The 27,375-nt window shown below is 38.2% G+C and overlaps 1 protein-coding gene across 1 annotated transcript in view; it reads right to left on the reverse strand.

Annotated features, from left to right (window-relative positions):
- The window catches only part of ABTB2 (ankyrin repeat and BTB domain containing 2), a 1,083,316-nt gene that overhangs the window by 255,147 nt on the left and 800,794 nt on the right, over window positions 1-27,375 (reverse strand). The window contains exons 4-6 of the mRNA XM_044082847.1: window positions 22,157-22,309; window positions 13,955-14,120; window positions 927-1,016 (exon numbers count right to left, since the gene is read on the reverse strand). Of these exons, the coding sequence (XP_043938782.1) occupies window positions 927-1,016; window positions 13,955-14,120; window positions 22,157-22,309 (409 nt within the window). The remainder of the gene's footprint in view (window positions 1-926; window positions 1,017-13,954; window positions 14,121-22,156; window positions 22,310-27,375) is intronic.

Raw genomic sequence — 27,375 nt, forward strand, 5'->3', positions numbered from 1 at the left:
TTTGTAGTTTTGATAATGTGATAAACCCCTGTATAATCCGTGGGTACATACCTCTCAAAAGTCCGGATTTTCACTAAATTTCCAGATTTTTGCCTCATATTTTTGGTCTGTTCCACATAAAATTTGTAGTTTTCTGGAATTTTGTGACAAATCTGTGAGGACTAAATTGACTAGATAATGACAGACATTTGGATTTCAGTCTTCATATCCTTCAGAGAAAATATAGTAACACAAGACCTTTTATTCTAGCAACTTTCTAAGTTAAGAAAAGCAATATTTAAAATGTGTCCTGATTTTTGGGGCTTTGCCCTCCATTATTTTTGGGTTTGTCCAGATTTTTTGTCCTAAGAGATTGAGAGCGATGAGTGGGTATAATAAAGTAAAATGACTGCAAATAATAGTGACAACCAGAAGTATCCTGCTGAAATGTCGGGATCAAGCAGATGTACTGGCAAAATGGATGCTCTCTGGCATACCAATCTACTCACATTATATATGTCATGCTTACAAGAAAGGGCATAGGAGGCAGAGAAATTCCTCAAGCTCTCACTGCATTTAAGATGGCACCCACTGTTCTGACATCATCCTAAAGACTGACAAATAAAACTAGGCTTTCATAAGGATTGTTAAAACTAGACAGACCACTACTACATTACAGACTTAAACCAGTAATTCTGTCACAGTAGCAATATGGAAACTGGGGATGGCCTGACAATTATAATACCGGTGACAAATCATCTCCTGGTAGAGATGATTTGAACCAAACTAAATAGCAAACAAAGCATGAGGAAAACATCAGCACAGCTGGCAAACAAAGCACTATAAACATATTACAAAAGTGAACAACTATGAGAAACTGAATGCTTCCGACATCCTTAAAAGATATTATAACATTGCCCTATCCTTCGAGTGGCACCATGACGTACTGCAATGTCCAAATTGGCTCCAGCATCGATCAACATCTGAACCATGGCTTCATCTCCCATCGCACAGGCATACATTAATGGAGTCATACCCTGTTAAGCAATAAAACAAAGGTGAGCGTTAAAATCATATACACATTGATGAAGGCCTTTTACAAATTGCTATTATGTAATCCATTACTTGTATGCTTTAGATTTAACAGAAATCTTTTTTTCAGTCAGCCTTTTTTTTTACTGGCAAAGAAAATTAAGGGTAACTGAAAGGAAAAGGAGAAAATGAAGGCTTGGAAAACAAAGAGTAAATAAAACGAGGAAAGCTATGCATTCTCTGTGACACCAGGAGTCTAAAGTTCTCAGAGCTGGAGATCATGACTTCAAGGAGCAGTCTAGACAGTAAGACTGTTTCACTAAAAATCATACACTTTATATAAAATTGGCAAGAAAAAAGTAAGATCTAGAAACTACTGACATGAGAGATAAGAAACGTGACGTGAGAAATGCAGAGGTGCTGTGATAATAGTGCTAATCCTTTCATAATAAAACATTTAAAACAATTTATAAAAAACAAACAAAATGACCATACAATATAGGAAACATCATGTGAACATTAATTATAATATAAAAAGTGATATGCAGGAGACAGAAATCTATTTTTCAATGAGTCAGACAGGAAGCACTGTAAACAATGGTTAATTAAGAAAACAGCAGAAAAATGTCTTACGTACAGAGACAGGAAGTCATAAAATACCAATATTTGCAGGCAGAAACGAGGGCAAAGTGGAAGAAGGATACCTAGATAGTTCCAATAGTAGTAAGAGTAATGGGTCTCATAGAAAAACAATCTACAGTTGTATTTAGATATGTGGGGTTGCAAAGAACACTTTTGGCTAACATCAAGGATTGAAACAATACTAATTTCATAAACTTCAAACACACTTTAACTTATGAATGGGGTCCATTCTGGTCCTGGCATTAGAAACCCAAAAGACTTGCAGAAATTAAACCAAAGCAAAATTTTAGCCAAATGTATGACAAAAAATGCAAAGCTTTCAAGCAAAATCACTAATCATTTCTCCAATTTCTAAAATGATTCTTGATCATGTAATTTAAGCTCATTAAAATTGTATTTATCAACCCCTTTAAGATGTTCAACATTTCTTGTTTGAACTGTAACCACACTATAGGAGTGTAGTAATAGTATTAGTATTTAACAACAGGAGAGGACAGTTATTATGAGGGAAACAACTGCAGGATCATCCAAATCACAGTGGCCAAGACTATATCTGCTCAGTCTGTGTTTTCACTCATTAAACAATTAGTCCCCTTCATTTACTATTAAGAAACTCCACAATAGAACCTAAATGACACATCCCCAAAAGAACTGCTAAATATCTACCCCTTGGTTATAACAAAGAGAACAAAGTCCATTAACTAAAGCTAACACAGCAGGGGTATTATACACCTTATCATAAAAATGTGGTATAAAAAAGTTTACAAAAGGGAACAACCTACAAAGATTTACATCACCAGATCAGGTCCCAATGCAGTAAGATATTATTAGTGTCAAAACAGCAATCCCAGATTTTAGAGCAAATAAAATGTTCATCCATTGCAAGACTTTTTACAAGTACTAGGTATTTATCTTAACTTAAGCCTATAGTGCATTTTTGTATACTTCAAGTTAACACCTGTAACTCCTTATGGCATCTAGATATTTCTGGGGGCTGTTTTTTTAACTAAGTGACTTACCAGTTAATAATAGGCAGTATTTTAAAGGGCAAGGATTTATTAAAAATGACACCAGGATTGTTAATCTACAATGCTCTGCAGTGAAAAAATCTACAATGCTCTGCAGTGGAAAAATGTATCAGTGTTTGCCACTTATTATTCATATTTTCATATTTCTGATCATATTTCAATAACTGAGAGACCTAGATGCTATTGAGTGGTGAGTGTGAAATACCATTGTGGGAAACAGGAAAACTCATTATCAATGTCCTTTTATGTCACACTATACTGGCGATATTGCTAGTTGTTTATTATTAATCACAAAAACAAGCAATATTTCCATATGTACTTAATATTTCAAAAAAACGTGACTTAAAAACTATTGCAAGGCATCAGGTGAAACCTTAGATGTTGTTGAAGAAAACTGTATTTGATATTTGCACTGTAAGTTGCACATCTTGAGAAATATTCAGTGTGATTTATATTGTTAATAATACACTTAAGTGTATATTTTCAAATTCCTATAAATGTCTCAATAAACATGTACTCAGAAATTTCTTGCTGACCTGTGAAAACATGTCTGGTTAGCCAAAGTGCTCTAACAATATATGTCTAGGTTGTACAGTTTCCAATATATGACAGTTTGTAAATGTTTAGTAAAAATATAATTCTGTGTGTGTGAATGAATATATTATAGCATTTATGAAAATACCATGAATGCACTGACTATTATTACTTAAAAGAATATGTCTTACTTATGATATTGCTATTTGTATAGTAATATTAGCTTTTATTGTTCAGAATTATTTACATTTGTTTGTCTTATGCTTTTTAAGTTGATTTTTCATTCATGTGTGACATTCCACATTTCATAGCTGTTATGTAGGATTAGAAAGCCTATACCATACCATTTCAAATGTATGTCTTTTTTTTCTACCTTGGAATGGTCTTGCAATATCTAATACCTGCAGACTGTTTACTTTAAACAAACATCAAAGGTCTGTTGCTAAGTAACAATTACACAAATGTTACACTATAGCCATTTAAGAATCAGAGCTCGCTGTACACAGTGGTTCATTAAGAAAATAGAAAAATGAAACTTTGCAACAGAGTTGTTCTGAATTTCAGAAGAAATAATCTGTAAATAGTGTCAAAAATCTTTCTCAAACTAACAGAAATGCTGGTAGGGGAAATAGTACAGAAAAAAACAAACAAAAAAAATGAGAGTACAGTATTGGTTTAACATATGTGTTACCTGAAAAAAAAAATACTACATAGGTATTAACATATGTGTTACCTGAAGAAAAAAATACTACATAGGTATTTAGCGGGTGCTTCTAGCTGGTGCACTATGTATTAGAGATCAGTGAAGTACAAATATTACTTGCAGGTTGGTTTTAAATCTTGTCATTATTTTCTGTGGCATGCATCTATAAGTTCTTGACCATTAAAGTACGTATACTTACTGGGTTGACTTTAGGAACTACAATTTAATGTATGTCTAAGTGCTTGTTTTCGATTGGATGTTTTGAATGGTTAATTGATGATGCTCTTTATTTAACTGTTGAGTTGTTTTGTTACATTTGGTCTGATGAAGCACAGTGAATGTGTGAAAGCGCTTACCACTTCAATAAAAATGCTACGAATTTTATTGGTTTTAGCCGTGTTTGGGTGATGTTGTTTTCTTTTCTACATACTGGTTACTTTACTTATAGTATCAGATGTTAGTTAAATTATACTGGTTACATTACTTATAGAATCAAATGTTAGTTAAATTATACTGGTTACATTGCTTATAGTATCAACCTCAGAATTATCAGGCTTGATTTCTGTAGATGGTTAGCTTTTCATCCTCATGGTCAAAGTAAAGGTGATATAACTTAGAATAAAAATCCAGATACCTAAAGTCATTTAGTAGCTTTAATATCTAGCCAAACTCAAGGAGAAAATCTGCTGAAGCCACGTAATTAACCAGTATAATTTAACTAACATTTAATTCTATAAGTAATGTAACCAGTATAATTTAATTAACATATTACATTATCCATAGGACACATTTCAGTATTTAGACCAGTTTTGGGAAATATTTATTTATTTTTTGTTTATTTTTATTTAATACTTGCATAATACTGTACTTACTAGGAACCTATCTCAGATACAGCCCTGACTGATAGCACAGAGGTTTCAGACGTCAAAGTTACTAGTTACAGCGCCTAACAGAGGTTTGTAAACATCTAAATTAGAATGGAGAAGCATACCAGGATGTTATTTCACTGCAAAACAAGCGGGGAAACTGAGTTATAACAATCATGAAACATGTATAAGCATAAAAGAATTACATCTAAGAAAAAAAGAAGAGTGACAGAGGCAGAGGATATAAAAATGCTGCAGGGTCTGTGACAAAAAACAACAAATGTAAAAAGAATACAATACTGCTGTTTTGAAGGGAGGCAGTAGGAGAACAGTAAATTTCCAACCATTCAATGGCTTCATAGATTTGTTGTGGTGATGAAGACGGTATGTTATCTGTGAAAAAATGCACCTTTTTTCACAGAAATGTACATCAGAAGTAACATACACAAAGAGGTGATCAGGGTGAATACTATGAAACTGTCTTAAAGCATATGGAAGAGGCCCAAAAAGGCATAAACAGCATGACATTTCTACTTCATACATCAAATTATGGTAGGCTACGCAGAATGGCTTGGCCTCATGCCCTTTAGTGCCATCATGTTCTATAAATCTGTTACACCTGAAAAGAGATTAGTACAGTCATGGAAAAAAATGTGAAAAACAATACCTCCAAAAATGTAGATGAAGCTTAGAAAAGAGGCTTACTCAAGAGAATACAAAAAGCAAAATCAGGGCAAGAGACTAGGATGAAGAATTAAACAACCATAGCACTGTAATAAGCTGGTCTACGTAAAACAGGCTTAATAGACCATCTGTCTTTCTGCCAAGGGTTTGTTTTTGTGGCATTTAGTTGTGCTTCTTTCACTGCTTATGTATGGCTTGCTATAGACTGTAATGAAAGGATTCACTGGCCATGATCCTTGTCAAATGCCTTGTCTTCTTCAAGCTTGTACAAGACCCCCCCCAGATATGGACTGGTTAATATAATAAAAAACTCCAAATCCATTTCCTCTAGCCACCTACATGAGAAACACAGAGGTATAAATAATTATAATGCATGATGGGTAAAGTATAAAGCTGCTACTTATAGACAGATTTGCGTAGCCTAACATTGTTGGTGTCAGTATACTCTGCATTAGTGTGTGTGTATGCATTAATCTTGCCCTTGTGGCCTGGGTCATTAATTGTTGAAAAGGGACATCAGACCAACCCATTTAACAAATGACAAATAGATAAATAGCTAGATTGATAGAAACGTCTACAGGGAAAGTATCTTTTCAGTTTTTTTTGCCCTCATCTACTGTAAAAGATCAGTTATAACTCCGTGCCCTCTTTCAGTTTGTTATTGTGGTGAAAAGGAGTCAGGACACCCGCTTATGGCTCCATCCTAGCAGGTACTTTCAATGACCTACCCTATACCCCCTCATTCTTACATGTGACGTATAATGACACTGATGTTACATGCGAATGCTTCCAAGAGGCCCTATGGACATCTGACATATACCACCCTCCATTTCTTTTCTCTGGAATAGATCCCCTAGCCATTCTTGGCTACCCTCTTTTGATACTAACCTTTATCCACTTCCTAGAAGCCATTCCTTTCCAATCGGTCTCCTGAATCTGACTCACTACTTAGACCCAGGACACGAGCACCACAATTGAAAATGTCCCTCTGTTTCAGTGGGCTGGCTTAGAAAGGGTGGCTTTGGGACTGGTGTTCTAAGATGGTGATGGGGAGAGAATGGGGAATAAACTGCACATCTGAAAGTGGGAAACCATTTGAGAACAAATAATCACTGCTGTGTGGTATAAAGTCATCTTAACTACAGTGTCAAGGATGTTAGGGCATCAGACCATGAGAAAGCAGCCTAGTGTCTCAAGTGTCTAAAATTAATATCGATCAATCATGAAGGTGTTGTAGAAGACCAATATAGATTCTTCAGCAATACTTTTACAGCAGTATATAGCCTTTCTGTGAAACAAATATACTTCCATAGGAAATCTAAAAAAATCCTGTGACTCACTCACACATCATTGTAACTAAACAGAGGGAGAAAAAATATTTACGATATCTAGGCCAAATGATACTATAAGAACTCAAACTACATAATGTGCCGAAAAAAAGAAGGCTGAAAAACAAAATCAAGTCCTCATGACAGTCAGCCATTTTGAAGTACAAGTGGTGCATGGAGTTTTATCTACTCCATATACTATTGATTACATAAAAACAAACAAAAAAAAGCTGAACTATTTTACCAGCTTTGTAAGAAAGCACTTAACAAGTGATATTGTAAAGTCAGCAAGTAAGGAAGCACGTTTTTAACTACTGCCCTAATTTAAATAAGGTACTTACAGACTAACATCTGTAAATGTCAGTGGAGATAGGAGGACAGATATTCAGGGACTGAAGGTATATCCCTTCCCTTACACCCAACCATCACAGTGCTTGGGGAGTGTGTCACATTTGTTACACACCTTTGAAAGCACTCTTACGGCTTGTGCTACAGTACAGTGTAAAAAGTCTTTTTTCCAATTTTGGAGTGTAATTACGGTGTTCCTGCACTACATCTGTTTTTTATTTAGTTTGAAGATGTAGTTTTCATTTAAGAGGAGACACTGGAGCACAAACGCTGCTCTCTCATTTACAAAACATTGAAACCGAGTTCCCTCATCCTCAGTACATTAGTGTGGGACCTTTTTCTGATAGCAAACGCAATTTCTAACCTTGAAGTCATGCAAAATTATATTGTGACTGACATCACTACCCTGTCAAGTATAAACAGCATGGAATACATACCATCATCCATCCATCCATCCTCAACCCCTTTTGCACATGGGGTCAGGGTGTCATTTCATCAGTGACAATCATCTCGAGCCAAGGTTTACACCACCGGTTGGCTAGCCCTGCCACAGTAGTTCATTCATACCACTCACTTGCACACACTTTCTCACCTATGGCCAATTTAGAGTATCCAGTCTACCTACTGCATGTCTTTGGAATGTGGGATGAAACCGGAGTGCCTAGAGGAAACCCACATGATCACAGGGAGGTCATGCAGACTCTGCACAGAAGGCACCCCAGCCAAGAATCAAACTGGAGAACTTCTTGCTTTGAGGTGAGAATGCTAATCGCTGCACCACAGCAGCCACCCCAAAACAGCACAGCTAATTGTTTGGCTAATGATGGAACCCTTCTTATTTACCTTTTGGAGTAAAGCTTGACTGCAGAAACCTGGTTGTTTAAAAGTCAGCAATTTGACTATTTGTGAGATTTCATTTTACTCACTGCTTGTTGTGTGTGTGTGTTTGTGTGTGTGAGTGCTCATGTGTTTGAAACAGAGATACAACCTTTTTCATATCTAGTCTTACTTTTGTATTACCTCAGGCTTATTAAATTGTATTTGTTTTCTGTTAAGACTTTCAGTTTAGGCAGATGTAATCTTAAATCACACTCACCCTTTTGTTATTAGCTGTTTACATGCACCACTTTGGCTTTTTGCCACAGTTATGAACAACATGATTTCAAATTCTTTTTAAATTCTTAAAAAAGGAGGGATTCTCTAACCCCGACCTTGATCATGCAGAATACTGCTGTGGGGCCACCAGCTGGAATGGCTCCTAACCAGCATATTATACCTGTTCTATGCTGCCTCCTAGTGGCTCCTGCCTGTCCTGCAGGTACATCTAAAAACCATAGGATTATGCTAATTTTTCCATCAGGCTCCTCATCTGTGGAATCTGCTGCCTCAGAGGCTTCAGTACTGTTCGCCTTTGGCTGGGTTCCACAGAGCACTTAAAAGCAACCTCTTTGAAATGACTTTGAATGGGATGGGATAATTATATCCATCAATTCTTATCTGTTGGTAATATTTTTTTCATGAACTCACCTTGGCATTTGTTTGTTGGTTGTAATTTTAATTGATGAAAATGAAGATTTATGCTAAAATACTTAAATAAAGCTGAAATTGGAGTATTTAAGGCATAATCTGAATTCTGTATTTGTATGAGTGGTAAAGTCCCAATACTACATGTGCATGGTGTGAGGCCTCTTGTACTGTTTTACTTAATGTGTTACCCTTCAATGAAAGGGGTGTGTTACCTTACCTGAAAAGAATAGATTTTTTTTGTTCACAGGGACGGTTGCAGAAGAATATGTCAGCGTCACAGTAAGAAGTATGTATTCTACTACCTCCTACCTCTTAGCTGTAAGTAATACTCTTAAGTAAAATCTTGGGAACATGGTTTGTAGACATAACTGGTTGAGTAGTGGGAGAAGGGTGGTAGTTCTGTCCTTGACTGTCCTTGTGGATATAAAAAGTGTACACCCTCCTGTTAAAATGCCAGGTTTTTGTGATATAAATAATGAGACCATAATAAATAATTTCAAAACTTTTCCCATCTTTAATGTGACATATAAAGTACAGTTGTGTACCTACCATAAATGTAGATGTTCGAGTGTATTCACTGTTGCAGTCTTTACACTTGGGTTACCCGCAGTCTGCCTGAATTCCAAAGTCCTGGTCCGGCGTCAGTTGCTGTCACCTCTTCCCTGACGTCAGTGCGCCAGGGATATAAAAGATGCAGCCGACGCCATTTTCTTCAGTTTTTCTTGCCCCAGATGTCAGGTGCCCCCAAAAGGGTAGGCTAAAAATTTGCAAATAAAAATGCATGCACTAACATAAACATTACCTTCCTCTACAAGCAAATACACCACATAGGTTGTATAGAATAGAGAAGAACAGATAATTCCCAGCATTGAAAGGGGGATGGTGGGAGGGTAACCTGGACTGCAACAGGAATACACTCGAACATCTACATTTATGGTAGGTACACAACTGTACTATGTTCATCATGTTTCACTGTTGCAGTCATTACACTTGGGTTGAATCCCAAAGCTGAGGTTGGGCGGCTGGGTCTAAATAGAATTAGGAGAGGCTATGAGGCATTGGTAGAGGGAAGTCATTGGGACTGTTTCCTATAGGGTTGTGATTTGTCTTCACCACCTTTCGGGGCAGAAGCACCCCATTGCTTAGGTCTGTATGTGCCTTGTGACTGAGATCTGCCTCTTGGGTGTCTGTATCTGCCTCTTTGTGGCCTGTCTGACACTGAAAAGGACCAATTTTTTGAAGGCCAGTTCCTGCTAAATCTGGGTGGTTGAACCTGTAAGAAATCCTTTACTGTCTGCATTGATTTTGCTTTATCCTCCATTTTCTTTAACACCTCTTCTGCCTTAACACCAAACAAAGTATCATGCTGTAATGGAGCATCCAACAATTTTGCTTTGACATGATCAGGTAAACTTTGTTCCTTTAACCAAGCATGCCTTCGAATGACAGAACCTGTAACTGCAGCTCTGCAAGAAGCCTCTAATGAATCAAAACCACATTGCAAAGTATGCTTTCCCACTTGTTCAGCTGCATGCAATAAATCCTGCATTTCCTTATTTTCAGGACATTCTGAGCTTGTAAGCATTTTCTCTTTGAGCAAAGACATTAGATATTGTTGGTATTTAAGCATGTGAAACTGACAGTTTAAAGCCCTTACAGCTAAAGTAGCAGAGGTGTAGACTTTTTTCCCCCATCTGTCCAGTGCTCTAGAATCCCTATCAGAGGGAACAGGATTTTTTGCAGTGGAAGCCTTGACCCCTTTGGGACCCTGAGAAAATGTTTCTGGGTCAGCAGCAGGGTTTTTATAAAGAAATTTATGTGAATCTGGGACCCTGTAGTACCTATCTGGCTTAACTGGTGCAGAGGGTAAAGAAACAGGAGACAAACTGGATTCAGAAAAAAACATCATCAACAATATCTAGTACAGGGGGAATAGCAAGGGGCCTGTACTGAGGCAATAAAAGAAAATCTCTGAGCCTTTTCTTGGATTCAGAATAATCTTGACTCTCCCAATGGAAATGCTCCCTCATGGTGTGCAGGGTTTCCCCAAAAGAGTAATCCTCAGGAGGAGAGGCTGAAGGGATAGATTCTTCAGCATCAGAATCCTCATAGGGAGGAAGAGAATATCCCTGTTCTGAAGAGGAATCAGAGGAAATAGAAACCTGGTCAAAGGAATCATAGTCAGTATCTTGCCTAGGCCTTTTATCAGGAGGGGGATGGGAACCCCTGATCAGAGTAATTAGGTCCTCGGCCATTTTAAGCATCTGTTTCTTTGGCATGGATGACTGTCCAGGTGAAAGCTGTACTTGTTTCTTTGTCTTTATAGGTGTTTTAGACTTTGTCTTGGCTGCTGAAGTAGTCCTGATAGTAAGCTGTGTAGGTTTGAAAACACCCTCAGAAACCCATGCCTGCTCAGCGGCTGCAGACCCATCTGAGGGAATAGTCTCCGTAGGCCCAATACCTTGAGTTTCCAGAGGCCTAGTTGTCTCCACATGGGAGTCGGAGGCGGCCTGTGGCTCTGAGGTAGCGGGTGTCAGGGGCTGCGAAAGCACCTCACTGAGAACCAACGAAATGGCGACTAGCCTAGAAGAGGCTTCGTCGTCAGTTTTGGACCTCAGATGCCTGTCCTTTTCTTTGTCCTTGCGCTTTTTATGAATTCCGGTAGTCAGTTGTTCTGATGGCATTATATAATTAGACCTTCGGCCAAAGTAATGTAAAGCAAAATCAAACCGACGCTTAATAGTGCGTTGGTTGAATCTAGCGCAAAACCGACAACTAACAATGTCGTGGTCGACGGCAGGCAAGGTAGGCAAGGAATACAGTAAGAGTGAAAATCCTTATGAGGTATTTGCTTCCCATAAGAAATACAATTGTTAACTTTTACTGACTTCGGTCTGAAGCAAGAAAAAGTTTCCCCAACGGGGTACTTAGCTTTATTGAAGACTTCAGTTTTGAAATTCAATTTTGAAAATCTCAGGAGTCGGCCAACCGGCACTTGCGAATTGCTTTTGCTTCGGGCACCGCGCAGCAAGAAAGACTGAAGAAAATGGCGACGGCTGCATCTTTTATACCCCTGGCGCACTAACGTCAGGGAAGAGGCGACAGCAACCGACACCGGACCAGGACTTTGGAATTCAGGCCGACTGCGGGTAGCCTGCCAGCAGGATAACGCAAGTGTAATGACTGCAACAGTGAAACATGATGAACATCATGTACAATTCAATTGAAAAACAAACAAATCTGTTAAGGGAAAAAATAAAAAACGTAAATTGGTTGCATAAGTGTACACACCCATAAACTAATACTTTGTTGAAGCACCTTTTGATTTAATTACAGCATTCAGTCTTCTTGGGTAGGAGTCTATCAGCATGGCACATCCTGACCTGGCAATATTTGCCCACTCTTCCTTGCAAAAGCACTCCAAATCTGTCAGATTGCAAGGGCATCTCTTGTGCACAGTCCTCTTCTAGTCACCCCCATAGATTTTCTATTGGATTTAGGTCTGGGCTCTGGCTGGGCCATTCCAAAACTTGAATTTTCTTCTGGTGAAGCCATTCTTTTGTTGATTTGGATGTATGCTTGGGGTCATTGTCATGCTGAAAGTTGAAATTCTTCTTTATCTTCAGCTTTCTAGCAGACACTTGAAGGTTTTGGGCCAAAAGTGACTGGTATTTGGAACTGTTCATAATTCCCTCCACCTTGACTAAAGCCCCAGTTTCAGCTGAAGAAAAGCAACCCCAAAGCATGATGCTGTCACCACCATGCTTCACCATGGGGATGGTGTCCTTTTGGTGATGCGAAGTGTTGTTTTTGCGTCAAACGTACCTTTTGGAATTATGGCCAAAAAGTTCAACCTTGGTCTCATCAGACCATAACAGATTTTCTCACATGCTTTTGGGAGACTTGATGTACTGTTTTGTAAATTCTAGTTGGGCCTGGATTTTTTTTTGTAAGAAAAAAGCCTCCATCTTTCAACCCTACCCCATAGTCCAGACATATGGAGAATACGGGAGATTGTTGTCACATGTAGTCCACAACCAGTACTTTCCAGAAATTCCTGCAGCTCCTTCAGTGTTGCTGTAGGTCTCTTGGCAGCCTCCCTGACCAGTTTTTGTCTTGTCTTTTCATCAATTTTGGAGGGACATCCAGTTTTTTGCAATGTCATTGTTGTCCCATATTTTCTCCACTTTTTGATGATTGTCTTCATTGTATTCCATGGTATATCCAATGCTGTGGAAATTTTTTTGTACCCTTCTCTTGCCTGATACCTTTCAACAATGAGATCCCTTTGATGCTTTGTATGCTCTCTGTGAACCATGGTGTTTGTTGTAGCAGGCAACTGAGTAAATGTCAGGAAAATCCTACTAGGACAGCTGAACTTTATCTGGGGTTAATCAGAGTCTCCTTAATTGGTGGCAGGTGTGTACCCAAGAAGACTGAATGCTGTAATTAAATCAAAAGGTGCTTCAGCAAAGTATTAGTTTAAGGGTGTGCACACGTATGCAACCAGCTTATTGTACGTTTTTTATTTTTTATATTTTTTTCCCCTAACATATTTGTTTGTTTTTCAATTGAATCGTACATGTTATAGGTCACATTAAAGGTGGGAAAAGTTTGAAATGTATGTATTTATTTATTTATTTACATTTGTTTACCGGGAAATTCTAAATGGACACAGGTCCTTTTTCAGTGGAGGCCCGGGGAGAAAAGCTCCACAGAACAATAAATGAGCAGCAGAGTACATGAAGAACAACTGACTATACATACAACAGCAAATTATACATACAATAGCAAATGACTAATTGTGGTCTCATTTTTTATATCACAAAAACTTGGCATTTTAACAGGGGTGTGCACCCTTTTTATATCCACTGCATATGTGTGTGTGTGTACATATATATATATATATATATATATATATATATATATATATATATATATATATATATGTGTGTGTGTGTGTGTGTGTGTATACATACATACATACATACATACACATATATTTGGTTCACTATGTAAGTGAAGTGAAAGATATGTTGAGACAGACAACTCATAGCTACTATGAGGACTTTTTGGTGGGGTTGTTATGAAATTATGTTTTCATATGCAGAATCTCCCCTACTGCAACATTTAATTCCAGTGCAACAGTAACATGTACCTGCAGTTTGTCTTATACAGTGTTCGCTTTCTGTAAATAATACCACATATTTTATTTATTGATGTTCCAGTAAACGGCATTAACTTTTCTTGCAAATAAGTTAGCCATTAGAACCTGCACTCTACCTTGTCATCCATTGTATTTACTCCATCTGTTCCCAGCAATTCAATAGCCTGGTTGATTAGGTCAGTTCGCCCACAATTCAGCATTCTGAAGCCAAGGTCCTGCTGGAAACGCTCTGTCACTGCCTTTGCATCCAGCCTTCTGAAGGAACTAAATGAGCACTCCGGCCTGTGGGAAAAATAGGAGGGATGAGTTCAAAAAGTCAAAACTGTGCGAAATGTGAAACACAAGTTGTAATTCAATGTCTATGTGTAATAGCATTTACACTTCGAAGATTACAGCTGAAGTCTGCTCAAAAGAAAACTTTTTGGACAGCCAGCATTTCTGAAATGAGATGGGATTCACCAGTTGATGTCTGTTAGGAATAATTCATCTGAAGTACGCTTTGATAAAAGGAATTCTTTTTGTTTTCAAAGCAGCTCTTCTGATCTGTGCTGTCTGTGAGTAGCTGCAAGCCAGGAACGCTTATACATTCTATGCATCATTACGACAGTGAAGCATTGTGCACGATGGAAATGATATAACAGAAATGTTGAAATTTGCTTATACCACACACAGCGACTGCCAATAAAAATTAATTTCAGTTCATAGTTTAAGAGCTCTGGTTTCAAAACAAAAAGAATCTGCATTAAGTGCTACAATTAAAATGAGATTTGATTACAATTTTAGTGACCTCTTTACTCAGGTTATTCTCTACAGTATTCTAAAATGAGAAGCCTTGTTGGCTCCAGAAAGGCTCAAATGAATATTCAGCCAAGCTATTATTATTGAGAAAACATCACATCTAAAATAGTGCAAGCACAGACATTTGCTAAATATACATCTTATCACAGCAAGCAGCTGCTCTTGAAATACTATAATGGGGCCATTACAGTGGCCTAAAAGGCTTTCAAGGATGTTAAAAGCACTAGTTTTGACCATACGTCATCCCACCTAAGGCTTTTGATAGGTATAGACTGCTGCTGAACTGCTGGATTTGTGCTGGTCCCTACATAACCATGGAAACTACTGTTTCATTTGCCCTGCCATAACAACAAACCCATTTCCCTCTCTGCTTTGAATGGCAGGCTCACCCACAAGAAATCTTGCATAACTGTCTCCCCCTCCAAAAAACAGCCCTATTTTAAGTTTCTACTCATTCTTCCTTCATGGCCATAACCCAGTCTTTCTTATAAACATCACTGACAAGTGTCAGTCTTAATGCCTTACCAGAAACCTCTTCTGTCCCTTTGGAGTTAGAGATATTTATCCTTCCTAATTCCTTGCCTCCTAAGAACCAGTTCTTCCAACCACTCTTGCCAACTTTCCATTCTGTGAAGGAAAACTCCCTGATGTAGGGAATGAGTGGGAGGAATTGTTGTACCAGCTATCAATGCATGCAGCGGCTTTGACAGTTTGGAGACACAGGAAGACGCACATCCCTCAGCAGGGCACCATCCAAGTTGTCATTACAATTTATCAGCAGCTCTCACTGGTTTAGACATGCAGTGGCACCTATTACACAGTAGCATACTTTGGAAGTCTGGTGCAGTCCATTTTTTGCTTATATGCTCGGTACAATACTATGTGACTGTTTCCCCACTTGTGCTGGATGCTTGCAAACTCAGTCCCAGCCACGGCTGAAGTAAGGACATCACTCCATTGAATGTTCAGTCCTTCCTTCCTTTGCATGTCGCCCTTTGCTCATTCCTGTCTGAATGCCAGACAGCCTGTATCAGTCCAGGAGAGCCATTCATTCTTCTTAGCAGCTAGCTGCCCATTTGTGCATGGTTTATCCAACAGTCAGAAAAGATGCATATAATAATTACTCTGTGACTCCTTTTATCTCAACCTGCCTCTGCTGGTACAAATGCCAGGATGTACTAGTGCCTTTATGATTAAGTGATGATGATGATGAAAAAAGACTCACAATGTATCAGACTCACTGGAGTGCTACAGCCAAACCTTCAGCAGCTAGCCCTTTCTTGTCCTCTGCTCCTGTCATTTGTTTTGTCTGTCCCCTGATTCCCCTCTGTGGATCTATACTCCATTGTTTTTTTTTTTTTTTTTTTTGTTTTAATGGCAATGCACTCAGTGGCATCATGCCCTTCTCTGTAAAGTAGTACTTTCTTAAGTAAGTTTTGAAATCTATCCCTCCCATCTGCCTTTCTCTTTTACTCTGCCTCAGTAACCTGACCATGATCATGCAGGTTTTGTTCATATATTATACGCCTGTCTCTTATCTAATGTGCGCATGCTATGACATGTAATTTCTTCTTCATACCACAACCCCTGTATTCTCATCACCACTCTGGTAAGTCTACTTGGTACGCTATCAGTGTAATCTCCCTTCATCTTTATAGACATAAGAGCTGGTCTTAGTATTCTAGATGCAATGCTTGCAAAAAAGGATGATGTCAATACCCTTTAATTCCAGCTGACCATGCATGGGACTCCAATATTTTGCTAGCCTTAGGCTCTGCCTCTTTAAACTTCTTTGAATGATATATTCTAGGGTGTCACTAATAGTCTCATTTACTTTTCTTCTCCCATTCCCCTAGAATCATCTTTCTTACCAGGTAGTCTTTCCTCATATTACCCCATTTCATTGATTTGAATTAAACTATAGTAATGACTTGTTTACCCACTCTGAAAGCTGTACTTGGGTCTCAGTGTAAACTGGCCCAGCCATCTGTTACCAAAGCACCAAGCATGACCTCATAAGTAAAAATGTTGGTCTTATTCTCCAATCCTATCTTAAAGAATGTCCCAGATATAAAGAATACGGCTGGAATTAGTAGTGAACCCTGTGCTACACCATTGATTAATGTCTTTTCCAAATTACTACTAATTACAACACTTTACATTTGGCCAGTTAGGCAATTCACATCACCATTTTCAGTTCCATTACATACCCTTTAACTCTCTAACCTGTATTCTCAATGTCATTAGCCTTGATGAATTCCAGATAGATCATAATCACTGGTTTATGTTTGTTCCTTTTCAGCAGCAGCCTTGTCATGTAGCTGAATATTGTTAGACTGACAATACTTCTTCTGAGTAAAACCACACTCTTGCTCATATAAAAGGCTGTTATCACTCAGGAGTGTCAGCAGCCTGCACTTCTGAATGTAATCAATAACTTTACTTGGAACAGACGGAACTGAGAATAGGAGACTTGCAACTGCCTAGCTTCTTTCTCGCTCCCCCTTGTGCAAAGAAACTACTGTTGTCTTCCTCATATCCCTTAGTACCACCAAACTTTTAAGGAGAAACTGTGCAATTTAGCTAGTGGTGTCCCAAGTGCCACTGCCACAGACCACTTTTTTAAGACTAGATGAGGTGGTTAGCAGGTTCCTGCATCCTGCTGAGTTCCTGCTGCACACCTTCCTTGACGACTCTTCTACCTGTCCATAAGTTATTCTCCTACTTTCTCACAGTGTATTTTCCAGCTAAGCCTTCCTTCTTTTTCACAGTATAACATTTCTGTTGACTGTCATCACTCCTCTAGCCGGACCTACTCATAAAGGTTTTCTGAAATGTATACCCACTTTCATCAGCTGCTGTGTCCATCTCTTTTTCACTTACAACTTCAGTTATCTTTCTCTTTGTCTAGGACAGATGTTCTACTAAATATCACGTCTTCATTCTCCTGAACCAGGACTTTTTCTCTTATTTACTTCTTTGCTGCAACCTGACAGCTCTTTTGTCTTTATGCATTCTCTCCCCAGCCATAGTGCTACTCACTCTCCTTCTTAGCAGACTGAAGTCTGCCTACACGTACTGCCCATCGTTATATCGTTCCCATAATTTGTCTATGGGTCATGAAACACACAGTGGCACGATCATCACTACCCATAAGCTTTATCACTTTCACCCCTCCCATGACCTATTAATTGATGAGTATCAGGTCAGCAATATTCCACTTTCTCATCAGTTTCTATTATTTATTGGCTTCAGTGTTAACATGGGGTAGATACTCTCAATTAATTGTTCAAAGACTAAGGCCTTCCATGACAACAGTTTTCTTCTTATTTACCCAACATATAACACTGCTCTTAGACTTATGCATCATCCTTTTTATGGCAGTGTAAACCCTGACTCTAGATGATTGTCAGTGTTGAAATGACACCCCGACCCCATCTGCAAAAATGGGAAAAACAGTTTGTGGATGGATGGGTATATATTCTCATGCCACCCCATTTATTCTTGCTATCCTTTGTGTACACCTTAATTCTGGCAGTTCCATGCCCTACTCCTTATCACATTTCTGTTACATTTGCAATGCCAATGCTTCCCTGTATGACTAAAGCATGCACCTGACTCATTTTTCTGCTCAAACATTTATCACCGAACAGAATCATGATCTGTTGATTACCCCCTACCTTCCTTTTCATTTTATCAATGAACTGAACCTTGTTTTTCTATTTTTCTTTCAAGGAAAATACCATAATATACCAGTATTTGGATTGTCTGAGTAGTGGAAAAACATGGAATTTTTACGGTATTTGGCATTTTAGGCCAGAACACTCATTCACAATAACCTGTACTTCTTATATTTATTTCAATTCCTCTACTCTTGGTTAAGTGTGAACTGGATGGTGTTTTAACTCTGCAAGTACACTTCATTATTCTGCAATGTCCTGATACATCTTCCTCATAGGAAACCAGTGCTAATGTGATTTCTATTTATGTGTGGGTAATGATTCAAAGAATGTCTGCCTGTTTTGTTTTTACCAAGGTTCTATGAGAGTGGAGTTAATACATTTAAGTTAGCTCTGGGGGGAGTGCAAGGGGGATGACACTGAAAAACAAATACTTTTACTTACTTTTTTATTCAACCAAAGCTTTGATTGTTTGTTTTATCCAGATGTAGCTTTAACTGGAGTTGACTCATTTAGAAATACTAGAATTATTTACTACTTATGAATTTTCCTTATGCATAGAAGCACTAAAATTTAAAATGGAATCGCAGTAATGGGGGAAATTACAGTTGATCATTGGTATAATTCCCAGAATTTCAGCTCATACAAATAGAATTAAATTTTTTAACAATAAATCAGTGCCACTAAATATCTTCTGTTCTCATTTATTTACCTTCCCACTCATGTATTTACCTTTCCATATCCAGTATACCATCACCAGTGTTTTAAGGCACATTTCCAGGCCACATTTCAGCACTTTCTTCCCCTTTGCACTTTGGAAAAGAAAGTCACTACAGTATTGGCTTTGATCCTCCAACATACTCCCCGACTCCCACGTTACATGTATCCCTGACTTCTCCAACATACTCCCCGATTCCCACGTTACATGTATCCCTGACTTCTCCAACATACTCCCCGACTCCCACGTTACATATATCCCTGACTTCTCCAACATACTCCTCGACTCCCACGTTACATGTATCCCTGACTTCTCCAACATACTCCCCGACTCCCATGTTTCATGTATCCCTGACTTCTTCAACATACTCCCTGACTCCCACGTTACATGTATCCCTGACCTCCAACATACTCCCCGACTCCCACGTAACATGTATCCCTGACTTCTCCACTAAACAGTCACTCAGTGAATTCTAAAACCCTTTCTTGACTTGCTTCTTTCTTTGATCTCCTTTCTAGCTTAAGACAATGTCAGCACCTACAGACATTCAGTTAACTTCCCACGTTCTTGTACAGTCGCTCGCTTGTTCCATTGATTTCTGTTTTGCTACCATAGCTGTTTTATCACATCATTTGCTGGGTTCTACTATGAAACACCAATTTCCTGAAAGTCAATGTGCCAAAAAGATGGAAAAAAAGCCAGAAATTCAGAAGGGCAAAAAAAGAGAATTTTTACTTTTTTGCAGGTGGGGGGAGGGGCAAGTTCCCCTCACCCCATGAGCTTATATATACCAACTCCACAGTTGCACCAACTTAGAAAAGGGAGAAATCTCCCAAAACAAGTGAATCATTGCTGGAACACACTTAGCAACCAAACCAGCAATGATTTCCAGTGGGAAATAGTGTAAGGCATTGATTATGCTGTTAATCTTTTTTGTGTGTGTGTGTGCTACTGACGCTCAAAGAATTTCTCCTAGAGCATGTATAGGGGAGCCCATTTGTCCTCATATAAGCAGTCTTGTGGAGCTTATCCCTTCCTTTCCTCATAATCAAGGTCTGACTTTCTCATGTAAAATTAACTGTGATAATTTCCTCCTCCACGTTACTTTCCTTCACCTTACCTTAACATGGTAATCCTCACATCCTCACTGGGAACAGAATTCCTTGATTTTAAATGACCTCGTCTTTTTCTAGCTGTCAAATTGTTATTTTCCTTGCATTTCTTCTTTTCATGACTTTCCTTCATAGGACTTTTTCTTACTTGAAGCCCCTTCCAAAGCTAGCCATTTTTCTGCAGTCCGTCATCTCTTCTACCAAGATTTTTATTGTTCTTACTGCCCCTTTGAACCTCCCTCATGTGCGCCATCAATTCCATAGTTTAGATTTCTTTCCTCTTGTATCTGCCAGTCTTATCATTACCTCCTTTTTGTCTTTACTGTGCCTCCTTCTCCCCTCAGTCTTATTCTGCAATATTCTTATAATCTTCTGCTCTCTCTCTCTCATTGTCATCTTCATTTTATACTGATTTACTACTACAAGAGCATTCCTTTACTCCTTTCTCCAACCTTTTTGGTGTTATTTACCTTATGATAAGTCTTACATGTATTTGTCACCTTTTTACTTGCTGTCCTGGACTGTTTCTACAACATTAACTGGGTTAATCAAGCCACAGTCCCACTTACTTTACACAAGGTTAGAAAAAAATGTTGTGAAACTGTACATCATTATGCTGTTTTTTAAATTGTTTTTAACTTCGCATGGCTCAGAGATGTGCATAACCATATGTGGTGTACGTTTACTCTCACATAACTTTCAGTAAACTTACTGACAACGGTCAGCCAATTTTTTTAAGTTGCATTTGCCTTGAAGATGCACATAACAGTATGCAGTGTTAATTCACTCACAGAACTTTCAGCAGCCTTACTGCCAACAGCTAGCTAAAAAGCCATACAGATTTGATGCAGAGTGGCGATATTAAAAAGCAATACAGCTACCATAGTAACCCTGCCAGTGAACTGGGCTCATTGACAAAACTAGAATGCAGGCATCCCAAAATATTCCAGCAGAGTACTCTTCTGTGTCTAGTTTATTTCTGATGTACAATCCCTCCATCTTCACTCCCAGGTGGCATATTCTTCAAACGTGTACAGCTTATTTCTGATATACAGTCCATCAGTCTTCCTGTACAGAAGATGTACAGTCCATCAACTCTCTCTCTAAGATGGTGCATTCCTCAAATGAAAATACTTATGATACACAATTAGTTCTGTAATATTTTGAGGAACTAGTACTATATGAATTAAAGAGACCCTTTTGCAGTATCCTGCTGCTTAATCTGCATTCAGTTTCCCAGTTATTTCCATGCTGATTAAATAGCTGTATCACTTCACCATCTCGTCTTAACGATTAACACTTCTCCTGGGTGCCATGTTGAACTGAAATGCTCTATTTTTAGCACCACTGTTCAGAGCTGCTGTAAAGGGAGAGTAGGAATAAGCAGCACGGATTACCATGTAATCAAAAAAGAAAAAAAAAGACAGAATGCAACATAAAAATACACTTAATTACAAACTAGTCTCACCCTCATTTCCTTTATATGGACAAGAATAGGAATAAATGTCAAAACCCAAGGCTACTAAAGAAATGTTTGCAAACAAAGTAATCTGAGTAACAACTTCATATGACTAGCCCAAAGCAAACTTTTAATAATCCAGTCCTCTACAGCTACCTGAATTGCTGAAATATAAAATTTTGTTGATTATTTTTCAAACTGATAGTAAAAGTGCATCCAGTGAACAAAGTATATATTTTTTACATATATGTAGATATATATATATATATATATATATATATATATATATATATATGTGTGTGTGTGTGTGTGTGTGTGTGTGTATATATATATATATATATATATATATATATATATACATACATACATACACATACATAAAATGCAAAACAAAAACTCTAGCTCTTTTAAGTTCATCAACATTTATAGATAGTAGGTAAGCAGCTAGGTTTATCTAGTCCCTTTCCTCACTCCTGGTTTAGCTTTTAGATCATTCAGGTAGCCCTTCAGTTTCAGTAAGATATAAAAAGGCTATACCAGAAGGCACCTACTTCAGCTGCCGAGGCTCACAGTCCAGTCCTGGGAGAAGCATTCGAGCTGACTGTCGTACATCGTCACTGTCTACTGTTAAACTGCGCCTATGTTCAGCATGAGAAATAGCTACTCGCATCCACTCCATCAGGGGAGGCAAAAGCATGAAGGGCCTGTAACAGAAGTTGAAAAAAAAATTACCTTTTTTTTAAAAAAAAAAAAAAAAAAAACTTTTTCCACTACCAGAGTTCCTTATCAGTTAATGTAATAGGGTAAGCCATAGCAATGAACAAAGAAGGCTACACTGAGCTCACACAAGAATAAAACAATTAACAAATGCACTCTGTGGCTTGACAACCAGACACCACACTTAGCCATTTGAAAATAGCAGAGAGGCATAGCATGACATTTAATCAAGTTTTAACCACAGTAACTTAGAAAAATCCAGTATACCTTATATAACCAGATTTCAAATACAACTAAACAATTAGCAGCCATGAATATGCTGTAAAAACAAGAAAAAAACAGTTTTCTTAGAGTAAGGTTCAGGCTTGTGTAGCAGCAAAAAGCTAGATATAATGAGCTTGTTAAAGTGAGGATTTGATGTATTAATCTCACTGTTACTAGTGAGTCTCACACTGTCACACATTTCACAACCATCACAAAAGTGCATTAGAAACCTACTGCCAGCTTTGAAAGCTGTAATACACTTTGACAGCCAGAACTAAAGTGCACCACTAATCAGCCAACATCTTAAAAAGCTGTTAGCACACTGCTTAACTGCCCCTGACTTAGCTCAAAATGTTTCCCTGTCCTCCTAAAGTTGGTGAGTTTGTATCTCTCAACCTCTTTGCACAAAAAATCAGGGCAAAGCCAAAAATAATGGGGAGACAAAGGCTCAAAATAGGGACAGAGTTTAAATATTGCTCCTATAAACTTAGTTGTTAGTATAACAGATTTACTGTTAGCATGCATTTTCTGAAGGAAATGAAGTCTGAAACTCAAATGACTGTGATTATTTAGTGATTTGAATTCTCAAAGATTTGCTAGAGAACCACACATTTTATGTGGAACACACCAAAAATTTGAGGCAAAAATCAGGACATTCTGTGAAAATTTGGACAGTTGAGAGAGATGTTTTGTATGGAATGATGGTGGATTAGAATGAACAAATAAGACTAATCGTTACATCTACAGACGTCCTTTTCTTTTGAAAATGCGCGATCTTGTAAGCTTTCCAAGTTAAATGTACTAGCATTTTAGATGTGTCTCTGATTTGGGGATTTAGTCCCTGATTACTTTTTCCTTTGTCCTGATTCTGGAGGCATGAGGTTGGCAAGTGTGCCTGTTAGATACCTCACTCTCCTAAATGTTTATTAAAACTGGCAGTACATCATGGCAGCTGAAACTCCCCATGTTTTACAACGAATGATTGGGACTGCAAACATGACTTCAGTTTACTGTATTTGAGAAAAAGATTCTGATTTGCTTTCAAGGTGAATTTCTTGAAATCCATTTTTCAAATGCATAGCATAGAGGAATATGATCCTCTAGTCATAACTGGGTTTATTATGTATTTGAGAAACAGATATCACAAAATTAACCTTTGACAGCAAAGCTTGAAAAGTGACACATCTGTATCTGGAACACTTAATATGTTAGTTATGAACAGAGAATTATTTGTAATACATTAGCTTTAGTGCTGTATTACCAGTTGTAAAGGAAAACATAGGAGAGCAACATACTTTACAGCTTTAAAAGATTAGCATTGTCATACAGGGAACAACCAGTGCACCTCTTAAGCATCAGCATTTAAAGTTGTTAGACAAGCTTTGCAGTGGCACATGCTGGAATAAAGCGGTGATTGTCGATTGGGTGCTTGGCACCAAAGCAGGATGGGTGCCTATCTAAGGGAGGGGCTTGTGACAGGCATTTCTCTAGTGAGCTCTAGTATAGGCTGGAGCTCAGGAGAGAATGATGAAGGGCTAGTGGGTGGGATGACCAAGAAAACCTGACCACTCTATGGATCTGGAGTAGGAAGACAAGCTCATAAAATGCCATTCCTTGTGGTAGATCAGTTCAACAGAAGATGGAAGCATAGTATGGGTAGGGGAATAGGGCTTTGGAAAAACTGACAGGTCACAGTATGACTGTTTTTCATTCAGACCCAGTTCCACTCCCTATGTCCTGACGCCTCAGTCTCCCCACACACATGTGATATTCCTGTATATGTAAGAGCATCTCCAAGAGGGGAGATGTCCCTGATGAGCTACGGAGGAAGCCTGTAGTCAGTGGTGGCACTCAGAAGTGATTAGAAAAAAAACCTGTTAGACACTTCACTCTGTCATTCTTGTTTTGTGTGTGTGCTTGTGTGTGTATGTGTGTGTTTGTGTATTAGCCCTAAGTGTCTTACAGCTTTTAAATATGTAAGACTTCTCAGGTGCAGTTCTGTTGCAGACGCTGTCAATGGGGCAGCATGAATCTTAATAACAGCAACCTTACAAAGGTATAACAACCTTGTCATACCCTTTTCTGTTATCAAAAATCTTTTTGCCAATATCTGAGTGTAATTACTAAGGCTGATGTAATACAAAGAAGATTATGATCAGGTCTCTGATCATAACCATACTATTGCTATGTGTTTGAGACATGGATACCAAGAAATTCACTTGAGAGGTGAAACTTGACAATCATGTTAAGAAGACATAATAGCAGGTTAACATCACAGATACGATCATAACTGTAGTGCATGGAGCTTCATTTGTTCCATGTACTACTAGTTAGAGAAAAAGTGTGAAGTGTTTTGCTGGCTTTCAAAGCCAGCAAAGCACTTTGTGAGAACTGTCAGACAGCAACATATGTCTTAGGTGAGAGCAACATTTTGAGACAAAGTTAGGGAGGGACTACAAGCATAAACAACAGACAAAAAAATGGTTTTAACATCTGCTACTGTCGTTTGCTAGCTGGCACTATCAGTTCTTGCTTCCTAGCACAAGACCTGATATTAACACTTGGGGGGGGCTCTACAATCTTTAAGACTGGGTCTTGTGCTACAAAAATGCTTAATTAGTTTGTCTTTTCCTAATCTTGGAGTGTAATCATGGCACTCCATGCACTACAGATGAGTTACAATAAACAACCTAGTCATAATGACCCTTTATACAGTGTCCACCAGGGTGCATGAAAAAAGTTACAGTTTAGCTTGCATAAATGCTTTCTTAAAATCAAGTTTCAGTATACCATCTCCGTAGTGAGTAAGACAGACCCTGTAAGACCCTGAAAGTTTAGAAGTTTCTCACATTTAAATGACTAAATTGTTATGAAAGTGTGTGCCAGTAACAGTTAAAAAGGTGTATAACAGTTAGCACATATCCAAATACAAGATAAATAATGGCTTAAAAAATGTTCAGTTCAAGGATAACGCAAGGACTTGTAAGGATGAGACTTGGTGAGTCAAGGGCAGTACATCATTAATTAACATTAAGCAACAGCTATTTATCCATGAGTTAGGCAAGGACAGGCCATTGTCAATTACAGATAAAACATCCTGACTAGTATTCCCATGTAACTCATCTGCTCTTGGGTATTATGTTTCTGACACATCTTTCATCCTTTAATTTTTGCCAAAAGAGCTGCTAATGAAGTAACACTTATCACTTCAGGCCTAAATCCCATTTTTTCAGAGCTGTTCTCTGTCCATAATTTGAGACATTCATATTTCACATTGCTTTTTTCCTTTTCCGTTTTTTTTTTGTTGTTTAAATGACAGCTTTCTAACTGTTATATAAGCTAGCCACAGCACAAAAATATTAGTAAGTTGTTTCCCCTAGTGTGTCCACTGTTGAATGCATACAGATTAACATAATATATCCTAGTTTTAAATGTTGTATTGGAATGTGATGCATACAGAAGATGAAATACTTGAATTGACTGAATTCTGTACTTCTGGGGGGGGCATAGTCTTTTACAGGCCATGTTATAAGGTATATTTGTATGGAATATGCTGTTTATCACTTTGTATTTGTAATGCACTGGTATACTGCAGTGGTGGTGCTGCGGTAGTGTTGTCGCCTCACAGTAAGATGCTGTTCGGTTCGATACTAAGCTAGAGCATCTTCTGTGTGGAGACATGCGTGAATGGGCGTACCTTCGTTGAAGGTTGTGCGTCAGAGCTGGCAACTCGGTATGTAAAAATCTACTGCCAATCATTAGCAGACCGGAGTTCCGCTGTGGCGAACCCTAACCGGGAAAAGCCGAAAGAAACAAACAAATTTGTAATGCACTGGTAATTCAAAAACATGAGTCTCAACTAGAAACATTTCCAGTGGTTAGGCATAAAAATAGATGGTCTCACATATGGTCAGACTGATACAGAAAACTAATTATATTAACAAGAGATCAGTGGCCTGAAAGTCTGACACTGAAGTAACTTTTGGCAAACTTCTTTGTTGCCACACAATTCTTTAGTTTTGTTCTTATATATTATATTGCAGCAAGTGTCAAGCATTTCACACAACTGGGAAGTCTTACCCACCTTTTATTTGCTTATTTTTTTACTGTATTCAGCTAATATCTACTGTCCAGGTAAATGACACAAGTATTTCTCACCTACTCTGCCTAGAATCTGGGTCTGTTTTTAAAAGAAAGGAGTTTTAACTTACTTGAAATAATGTACCTTACCATTCATAATTATAGTCCCACTAACAAACTATGACAAAATTGGGGCACCAATGAAGTATGCTGCTCCCCCACCCCAGGTATATTAATGTATTTCAGTAATGAGAGCTCAGTGTCTCCCCTTCTATATCCTTACCTAGTTCTTCTCATTCTTACTGATTTACTATAGCCTTTACTTCTCTTACTGACCTTCACTCCTGTACACCCTCTTCCTCCATAAATCACTGCTATAGACTTACAGTCATCCTTAGCGTCTCACTTATCACTATCCACACAGAAGCACAAACTCTACTGTGGAAATAGGGCATGTCTGATTAATGCCACTAGATGCTGAAATATGCTTCCCTTTGTATTCGGATGCCTTCTGTCCTTCTCAGTCTGTATTCTCTTCTTCGGATATACTTACATGAAACTGCACCTGAAATATTTATAGTTAGACTCTTCTCTGACCTACTGAAATTTTAGTTTCTAATGCTGTAGTGTTATTCAGTGTATAAAGGTGTGATTTTAGCTTCCCATATTCATTGTTTTGCTTTTTTTTTTTTTGCTTCCAGTCTCAGTT

Source organism: Protopterus annectens, chromosome 9.part0 (genome assembly GCF_019279795.1).
Source record: "Protopterus annectens isolate FY-2018-M chromosome 9.part0, PAN1.0, whole genome shotgun sequence".
Classification (NCBI taxonomy): domain Eukaryota; kingdom Metazoa; phylum Chordata; order Ceratodontiformes; family Protopteridae; genus Protopterus; species Protopterus annectens.